A 9895-nucleotide genomic window follows, 5' to 3' on the forward strand; every position below is an offset into this window, starting at 1 on the left:
CATGCTGTCCCCTTTTCACAATTAATCTTGTTCCGTTCGTCTGCGTTTGGTCCCCAACCATCCCCATTATTGTACCTGACCAAACGTTTGTTAAATGACAAAATTATACACACCTCCAGCCCTACCCTTTGGCATCCCAGACACCCACCACCCTCTGCTCCTTCTGGATCCTTGTGTATCTCTTCCCTCTCACCTTATGCCCTTAAATAACGGGTCCATTATTAATCCATGCATCGGGTTTTATAAACCTCGGTAAGGTCACCCCTCAGTCTCCTCTGCTCCGGGGTGAAAAAAACCAGCCCCAGCCCTGCCCACCCTCTCCTGATAACTCAAACCGTCCAATTCAGGAACAATCCTGGTAAATTTTTTCTGCATTCTTTCTAGTTTAATAAAACATAGAACATAGAACAGTACAGCACAGAACAGGCCCTTCAGCCCACAATGTTGTGCCGACCATTGATCCTCATGTATGCACCCTCAAATTTCTGTGACCATATGCATGTCCAGCAGTCTCTTAAATGTCCCCAATGACCTTGCTAAATAATTTTGTTTCGACAGTAGATGTGGCAGTGCAAATAATTCCTGTATTTTTTATCCAAATTCTGAGCCGAGGGGTGAAATTTTTAAAAAAAGAGGAGATAAGGAGAAAGCGAGAGTCTGAAATGGAATTCTCTTCCCCACCACAACAACCGAGAGTAATCAGGGCTGGATCATTGAGTAGATCCCAGGGTGTGATTGACAGGTTTTTGACCCACAGTAGAGTCGAGGGTTCAACGCCAGGAGCAGGGATGTCTTGTTGCAATTATATACACCTTCCTGATGAGACCCACCAATGGGAGCACCAGGTGTGGGTTTAGCCTCGCTTACCCCAGGGAAGGATGTCCTGGCGATGGAGAGAGTGCAGCGAGGGGTTTCCCAGACTGGGTCCCTGACGATGGCAGGGCTAACACAGACATATAACACCGTCAGTTAGGACCACATTCACTGCAGCTCAGAAGAATGAGGGGGGAGTCTCACAGAAACCTATAAATTTCTCAGGGTGAATGCAGGAAGGATGTCTGTATTAACCAGGGGAGCCCAGACCAGTCTAAGGAGTTTGGGGTGAGCCATTTAGGACTGAGATGAAGAGAAATGTGGCAGAGGGAGACCGTGGAGAACTCAGAACAAGAAGGCAGAACTGAGATTGTTAGGTATTTTGTATGGGGTTGGGAAAAATATTTATGTTAAATGCAGTTAAGATCCAACTAAATGCTGGTACAGGTTCCAGAGGGGATGCAATGGCACAGTACCTTCCAATGTAGAAGGTTAGATTGAGTGCAGGCGAACAAAAGACTCCTTTAAGTTTCTCACATCGCATGAAATAATTTCACTGAAGACATAACTCAGTGATAGTGCTACAGTGGGCAGTCAATTTCAATTCTTATGAAGTAGGTAATGTATGTTAATCACAGAATTCCTGGGGGGAACAATGTAAAGGATGAACAGCAAACCACTGCTCACCGATCAAAACGCTGCTTTTATTTTTCCTCCTTCTGTGTAATCTTATTTCTAGATAAATTACATTTGCCGTTGTTAGCCTGAAACAGCAGCATGTAACAATTTGTGCAGTTGGACAGCTCCACTCGCACAGTAGAAGAGAGCTTACCACGCATGATGTTTCCTGAAATGCAAATCAGGACAGTGCCAAAATCAGAGAAAAGAAAACACACATATCTGGGGAGGGTTGGAGACAGAGCTCTTTGTAAGTGATGCCGATGATTCCTCCAATCACTTCCTGGCCTGCGCATGTCAAACAATGCAAGTCTTTAAGCCTTGCAATTGCCCAAGAATGCAGGCTCGAGTTCCCGAATATCTGCAGGAGCGGGTGCTCCTTCAGGAAGGGTCACAGCTTCCTATAGGCCCCAACGGTCGTGTCAAAGAGCTTAGCGTTGTAGAACTGACCCTGCTTGTCCAGGAGGTAGTAGAAGCGGTGACCCTGGATCCTGAGGGGCACCATGGACGGTACCTGGGTACGGTGTGCCACGCAGGACACCTGGTGCAGGGGCACCGTGACGGAGCTGGTGCGTCCAAAAGGCAAGTAGCTGGTGATGGTGACCTGCTGGCCTCCTCTGTGGAGGACCACGCGGGAGACGGAGCGGCGAGCAAACAGGGAGCCAGCGCCAAGGATCAAGGAGCCTGAGGGACGAAGCAGATGGCGAGAAGCGTTAGTGCCCTGTCCCTCGTTTTCGTCGGAAAGCGAGCGCCTGGAGATTGCGCTTCACCCATTCCAGTTTCAAGCAGGAGCTGGTAATCCTGAGGCCCTGGCTCACATGGTGGGGGGAACATGTGCTCAGATCTTCCCCCCACCCTCGCCACCGTGGAAACCAAGTTCACAAATTAACCTGGCATTTGGCTCAGCGGGTATTGGGGGGAAGTGACCAGCAAACTATCGCTGACTGTTCTAAAAAAATAAAATAAATGCACCGTTCCTGGAGGGAAGGTCACTCAACGTCATTACCCTACATGTGACTCCAGACCCACAGCAACATGAAAACCAGTGATGGTAAAGTGAGATTAATCTAGTCCCATTTGGCCCATCTCCCACTAAACCCTTCCTATCCATGTCCCCATCCAGATGCCTTTTAAATGCTGTAACAGTACCAGCCCCCACCACTTCCCCTGGCAGCTCATTCCACACACACACCACCTTCTGCACCTGAACTGGAAAAGGACCAATATCCCAGCAGAACTGTGGGAGTGGAGAGATCCTAAGTCAAAGCGTTAATAGAAAGATGGATGCGAGCCTTGCAAGAACAAGTTAGTTAGAAGGACAAGAGCAAGTCTGAGAACACGATAATTCTGAAGAAGTGAACTGTATTTATTCCGATGCAAGTGTTCTTACTTGTAGGGCAGATAAGCTGTTGTCATGTTGAGGAACATGAATTGGAATGTCATAGTGATTACAGAAACTTGGCTGAGGGAAGGACGGGGCTGGCAGCTCAGTGTTCTGGGTTTCAGGTGCTGTGGGAAGAAGGGAGACAGGCGAGGAGGGGGGAGTGGTGTTTTTGGTTAGGAAGAATGTTATTGCAGTAATTAGAGCAGATATTTCTGAAATATTGTCCAGTGAAAACATATGGATAGAAATTAGAAACAAGGAAGGAATGATCATGTTGATGGGATTGTATGAAACTACCCCCCTCCCAAAGTAGTTGGGGGATGTTGAAGAAATATGTAGAGAACTCTCCAGTTTACATAATAATAGGGTTCTAATACGTGATTTTAATTTTCCAAACTCTGACTGGGAGTGTTAAAGATTTGAATGTGAATAATTTGTTAAATGTGTTCAGGAATTTTTTTTATTGATACATAAATGTTCTGACTAGAGAAGGAGCAAAATGTGACCTCCTTGAGTAGTAATACAGGGCAAGTGACTGAAGTGTTAGTAGGGGAACACTTTAGGACAAGTGATCATAATTCTATTGGACTGAAAATAGTTCTAGAAAAGGATAGGCCCTCTATGAAAGTTAACCTTTTTCCAATTAAAACTTTATTTTTAATGATATGAGACACAAATTTTCAGAAGTTGATTGAAGTAGACTGCTCATGGGTAAAAGGACATGTGATAAGTGGGAGGCTTTCAAAAATGTGATAACGGGAGTTTGGAGTCATTATGTTCCTCTGATTATAGGGTAAGGCTGGTAGGATTAGAGAACAATGAATGAATGAAGATATTAAGATTCTAGTCAAGAATAAAGAATCATGAGATATGGACAACTGGATTCAAATGAATCTCTTGCACAGCATAAAGAGTGTAGGGGCATTCTTAAGAGGGAGCTCAGGAAGGCAAAGAGGGAATGAAAGCCTTGGCAGGTAATGTTAAGGATAATCTAAAGAAATTCCATCAGTACATTAAGAGCAAGAGAGCAACTGGAGAGAGAGAGAGGGAGAAAGTGCATGTAGGGCCCCTTAAGGATCAAATATGTTGTCTTTGTATTGAGCCTCAGCAGATAGAAGAATTTTAAATGGATGTTTTGTCAGTTTTTATTGTGGAGAAAGAAATAGAGGTGAGAGAACTCAGGGAAATAAATATTGATGTTTTGAAGGCAGCTCACATTACAGAAGAGGAAGCTCTGGAGGTCTTGGAAAATATAGCAGAAGATAAATCTCCAGGACCTGATCTAGTGTAACTAAGGACTTTGTGGGAAGTTAGGGAGGAAAAATTTGTACCATCCGTAACTACCAGTGAGGTGCCTAATGTTATGCCTTGGTGTTAGGAGAAGCCTGGGAACAATAAACCCGTGAGTCTGACATTGGTGGGTAAGTTGTCTGAGATGATTGTAAAAGATAGGATTTACATGCATTCAGAGAGGCCAGGAAGAACTACAGATAGTCAGCATGGATTTGTGTGCGGGACACCATGTCTCTGAAACGTGATTGAGCTTTGTAAGGAAGTAACCAAGAAGATTGAGGGTAATGCAGTAGACCATTATTTATTTGGACTTTAGTAAAACCTATGACGAGGTTCCACATGGTAGACTACTTAGTAAAGTTAGATCACATAGGATTCAAGATGGGCCTGACAACGGGAGACAGAGTGGCAGTGGGGGGTTGTTTTTCGGACTGGAGGCCTGTTACTGGTGGTTCCACAAGGATGGTTCTGGGTCTGCTTTTGTTCGTTACTTATAAATGATTTAGATGAGAATATGGAAGGCCCAGTTAATAAGTTTACAGACAATACTGAAATTGGTGGTTATAGTGGACAGTGCAGAAGGTTACTTGAGATTACGAAGAGATCTTGATCAATTGTGGCAATGGGCTGAGGAGTAACAGATGGAACTTAATTTGGGTAAATGCAAGGTTTTTGCCTTTTGGTAAAATAAGCAAGGGCAGGACTTGGACCATTCATGGTAGGATCTTGGGTAATGTGGTAGAACAGAGAGACCTAGGGGATGTGGTACATAATTCGTTGAAGTTTGTGTCACAGGTAGGCAGGGTGGTGAAGGAGGGGTGTGTCGCGCTTACCTTCAGTGCTCAGATCTCTAAGAGTTGGGGCGTTATGTTGAGGTTGTACAGGGCATTGGTGAGGCCTCTTCTGGAATGCTGTCTAGTCTGGTATCCGTGTTACAGGAAGGATATTATGAAGCTGGAGAGGGCTCCGGAGAGATTTACCAGGACGTTGCTGGGAATGGAGTGTTTGAGTTCTAAATAGAGGCTGGATAGGCCGGGACTGGAGGATTGGAGGTGTAGAAATGATCTTATAAAGGTTTATAAAATCATGAGGGCTACAGATAAAGTGAATGGCTGATGTCTTTTCCCAAGGGTGGGGGTTTTCAAGGCCAGGAGGTATATTTTTAAGGTGAGAGGGAAAAAAAATTTAAAAAAAAGACGAGGGGGAACATTTTTTTAAACACAGAGGGTGGTTTGTGTGTGGAATGACGGAAATGGTGGATGTGGGTACAGTTATAACGTTTTAAAAGATGTTTGGATAAGGACATGAACATACAACATAGAACACTACAGCGCAGAACAGGCCCTTCGGCCCTCGATGTTGCGCCGACCTGTGAACTAATCTAAGCCCATTCCCCGACACTATCCCACCATCATCCACATGCTTATCCAAGGACTATTTAAATGCCCCTAATGTGGCTGAGTTAACTACATTGGCAGGCAGGGCGTTCCACGCCCTTACCACTCTCTGAGTAAAGAACCTGCCTCTGACGTCTGTCTTAAATCTATCATCCCTCAATTTGTAGCTATGCCCCCTTGTACAAGCTGAAGTCATCATCCTTGGAAAAAGACTCTCACTGTCCACCCTATCTAATCCTCTGATCATCTTGTATGTCTCTATTAAATCCCCTCTTAGCCTCCTTCTCTCCAATGAGAACAGACCCAAGTCCCTCAGCCTTTCTTCATAGGGCCTGCGCTCCAGACCAAGCAACATTCCCAGTAAATCTCCTCTGCACCTTTTCCAATGCTTCCACATCCTTCCTGTAATGGGGCAACCAGAACAATATTCCAAGTGAGACCGCACTAGCGTTTTGTACCGTTGCAGCATGACATCACAGCTCCGGAACTCAATCCCTCGCCCAATAAAACCTTAACACACCGTAAGCCTTCTTAACAGCACTATCAACCTGGGTGGCAACTTTCAGGGATCAATGTACATGGACACCAAGATCCCTCTGCACATCCACACTACCAAGAATCTTTCTATTGACTTGGTATTCTGCCTTCCCAATGTTCCTCCCAAAGTGAATCACCTCACATTTATCCGCATTGCACTCCATTTGCCACCTTTCAGCCCAACTCTGCAGTTTATCCAAGTCTCCCTGCAACCTGCAACACTCTTCCACACTCTCCACCGACTTTAGTGGGAACATTTGGAGGGATATGGGCCAGGAACAGGCAGGTGGGATTAGTTTACTTTGGGATTATGGCTGGGGTGAAGGGTCTGTTTCTGAGCTGTCTAACTCTCTTGACAAGGGCAGCCAGTAGACCTACATTTTCCAACCTCTTACCACTTTGGAAATGCCGTGCACGTTCTGCTAAAGTGGGTAACCTCACGGTTTCCCATGTTATATTCCATGTGCTCATTCCAATGCCAATCCCATTCGCTGAGCCCATCCTTGTGCTCTGTCTACATCTGGGAGCATGCAAGACCAGTCTGTGCAATGCACACCCTTCTGTTTTAACTCTTTCCAGTACCAGGCCCATTTGGCTCAATCCTACCTCATCCTCTCGAGTTGTGTCACACCCAGGATCTTCCCACTCTTGTGTCACTCTTCAGGAAACCAGTCAGACGTGATTCTTACCGATAGTCAAGCAGGAGATTGTGAAGCTGTATCTCCACCCGTCTGACCCCAGGTTCAGGGCGAGCCCCCCGATCTTCGGCAAGCTGCTTGCCCGCTCTCCTTCCAGAACCGTCTCCTGGTATCCTGTGTCTTTGAGAGAGGTGAAGGCGAAATGGGCCAGGTAGATCCAGAACAGGAACTGGGCCAGGCAGAAGAGACCCAGGAGGCGGAAGAAGCCGGTCCTCTCGTGACAGAAGAGGAGGACATCCTGGGCCGGGGCTGCACTCATCGGCCTGGACCCCACCATCGCCCAGACGGGAATCGATCCCCCACCAAAGGGCCAAGCCATACCTCTCCTGGGGGCCTGGCTCCCCATCATCTTTGCCATGCTCCAAGCTGCCCTCCCCACTATCCCCAGGCTTCCCCAGCCTCCTTCCAGCTGCTGTTCTGCTAACCCTGAGCTGGTTTCCCCCATCCCCAGCATTACTGCTCCTACCCACAGGCTATTCACTGCCATCTCGGGGGCATTTGTCCCTCTCCCCAGCTGATTTATACCCATCGCCGTGTTGCCTGGCTTTTCTGCCCCTATCCTTAGGGTTTTGGTTCCTAGTTCCAGAATATTTGCCGCTCTTCCTGGGTTTGTCACCCATTTTTCCTGATATCTTACCCCTGCCCCCTGCCCAGTTGCCCCCACCCCTGAGTACCTTACCCCCACTCCCCTGTATCCAGACTCGGATACACTGTATCCCCGGCCTTGGATACATTTTGGTGCCGAGCCGAGGCGTTTCCGGGTGGCTTCCCCGAGCTGCCAGCTCCCGGTAGCGGCTGTGAGGGACCAGGCAGCCGGCCCCGCGTTGCTGCAGCTCAGGGGTAAGCTCCGGGCAGCGGCGGGGGGCAGCAGCAGGACCATTGGGGAGGGAAGGGGGTGGGAGGCAGGAGCTGGGACCCTCTCACACACACACACACACACACACACACACACACACACACACACACAGACAGGGAGGGGCAGAGCGTGGGTGTGCTCTTAAAGTGGGCTGGACAAGCCAACAACAACCCTGTGCTGCTGGCTCTGCCCCCTCTGCGGGCAACTCACCTCGGGGTAGGGGGTAAATAGCCTGGATATAGTGGGTAACTCACCCTGAGAGGGGCAGATCACCTGGGGATAGGGGGTAAATAGCCTGGATATAGTGGGTAACTCACCCTGAGAGGGGCAGATCACCTGGGGATAGGGGGTAAATAGCCTGGATATAGTGGGTAACTCACCCAGAGAGGGGCAGATCACCTGGGGATAGGGGGTAAATAGCCTGGATATAGTGGGTAACTCACCCTGAGAGGGGCAGATCACCTGGGGATAGGGGGTAAATAGCCTGGATATAGTGGGTAACTCACCCAGAGAGGGGCAGATCACCTGGGGATAGGGGGTAAATAGCCTGGATATAGTGGGTAACTCACCCAGAGAGGGGCAGATCACCTGGGGATAGGGGGTAAATAGCCTGGGTTATGGGAGAGGGTGGTAAATCACCCTGACACAGGGTTAAATAACACAAACAGAAATTGCTGGAAAAGCTCAGCAGATCTGGAGGGTTAAACAGCCTGGAATAAGGTATAATCCACCCAGGAATAGGGGTAAATAGTCCAAAGGGTGAGGGTAGGGGCTAAAAAACCTGGGGGTCAGCTCTGTCAGTGAGGAACCAATTCTGAGGAAGGGTCTTTCAACTCAAAATGTTAACTCTGATTTCTCTCCAGAGATGCTGCCAGACCTGCTGAGTTTCTCCAGCACTTCTGTATTTGCTTTTGTCCGTGAGGACTGGTTTAAGGGTCATCGAAGACGGGCAGAGGCAGGAGATTTTTGATCAGAATTTACAGAGTAATGATTAAAGCAGCACTGAGATTCTGAGCAGTTTAAATTTGCAGCGGGGTGGGTGTCCCTGTGAACCCCAATAATCCAGCCGTTACGTATTTCGCACCAAAACATTTACTGAATTGAGTTTAATTCTTGAATTTAAACATACATTAAAGCTGGAGTTTGCTCTGGGACATCAGCGTGGCAAATATTCAAGGGTGGGGCACCTCTCCCTACAGGATTTGGAGAAAGGGGTGTGTTCACGTGTCACTGTGTCTGTGCGTGTGTGCACACGTGTATGTGTGTGCATGTTTACGTGTGTGAAGTTGTGTGTGTGTGTATGCATGTGAAGTTGCATGTGTATGTGTGCACGTGTATGCGTGTGAAGTTGCGTGTGTGTGCACGTGTATGAGTGTGAAGTTGTGTGTGTGTATGCATGTGAAGTTGCATGTGTATGCGTGTGAAGTTGCGTGTGTGTGCACGTGTATGAGTGTGAAGTTGTGTGTGTGTATGCATGTGAAGTTGCATGTGTATGCGTGTGAAGTTGCGTGTGTGTGCACGTGTATGAGTGTGAAGTTGTGTGTGTGTATGCATGTGAAGTTGCATGTGTATGCGTGTGAAGTTGCGTGTGTGTGCACGTGTATGAGTGTGAAGTTGTGTGTGTGTATGCATGTGAAGTTGCATGTGTATGCGTGTGAAGTTGCGTGTGTGTGCACGTGTATGAGTGTGAAGTTGTGTGTGTGTATGCATGTGAAGTTGCATGTGTATGCGTGTGAAGTTGCGTGTGTGTGCACGTGTATGAGTGTGAAGTTGTGTGTGTGTATGCATGTGAAGTTGCGTGTGTATGCGTGTGAAGTTGCGTGTGTATGTGCATGTGTGCGTGTGGATATGCATGCGTGTAAAGTTGCATAGTGTAAGTGTGTGTGCATCTGTATGCATGTGCATGTATATGTGTGTGTGTACGTGCATGTGTGTGTGTGCGTGTGTTGGGAGGGGTTTAATGGAAGGCTTACACTGGCAGCTTATGGGGCAACTCAAATCTGCAGTGGTCGTGATGGTGGGCTATTCCACCACAGGAACTGCGTGCGTCTCCGTCCATGTCCAACGGAAAGAGGGAAGGATCTGTTTTCCTGATCTCCTCCATTTCCAGCTTTTTACCTGGATTCTTAACTTTGATCCTGTGGTCCTATTTTCTGTGTATATCCAAGTCTTGCCCCGAAAGTGACCGTGGGACAGTTCAGGAACTGTCTGCCGACGGCAGTTGACCCAGGAACCAGTG

The 9895-nt window shown here is 47.6% G+C and overlaps 1 protein-coding gene across 1 annotated transcript; it reads right to left on the reverse strand.

Annotated features, from left to right (window-relative positions):
* Positions 1–1496: 1496 nt before the first annotated feature.
* Positions 1497–7780, reverse strand: tmem223 (transmembrane protein 223). The gene is made up of 2 exons (XM_059641593.1): positions 6792–7780; positions 1497–2175 (listed from the first exon to the last, which is right to left on the reverse strand). The coding sequence occupies exons 1-2, from the start codon at positions 7678–7680 to the stop codon at positions 1883–1885; spliced, it is 1182 nt and encodes a 393-aa protein (XP_059497576.1). The 5' UTR covers positions 7681–7780; the 3' UTR covers positions 1497–1882.
* Positions 7781–9895: the final 2115 nt, after the last annotated feature.

The sequence above is a fragment of the Stegostoma tigrinum genome, chromosome 42, assembly GCF_030684315.1.
Source record: "Stegostoma tigrinum isolate sSteTig4 chromosome 42, sSteTig4.hap1, whole genome shotgun sequence".
NCBI lineage: Eukaryota > Metazoa > Chordata > Chondrichthyes > Orectolobiformes > Stegostomatidae > Stegostoma > Stegostoma tigrinum.

Excerpts from the sequence above, each read along its gene's own strand:
- tmem223 (XM_059641593.1), bottom strand. The coding sequence starts at position 7,680 with ATGGTCCTGCTGCTGCCCCCCGCCGCTGCCCGGAGCTTACCCCTGAGC. Across the intron at positions 2,176-6,791 it reads AATCTCCTGCTTGACTATCG|GCTCCTTGATCCTTGGCGCT; the intron begins GTAAGAATCACG and ends TTCGTCCCTCAG.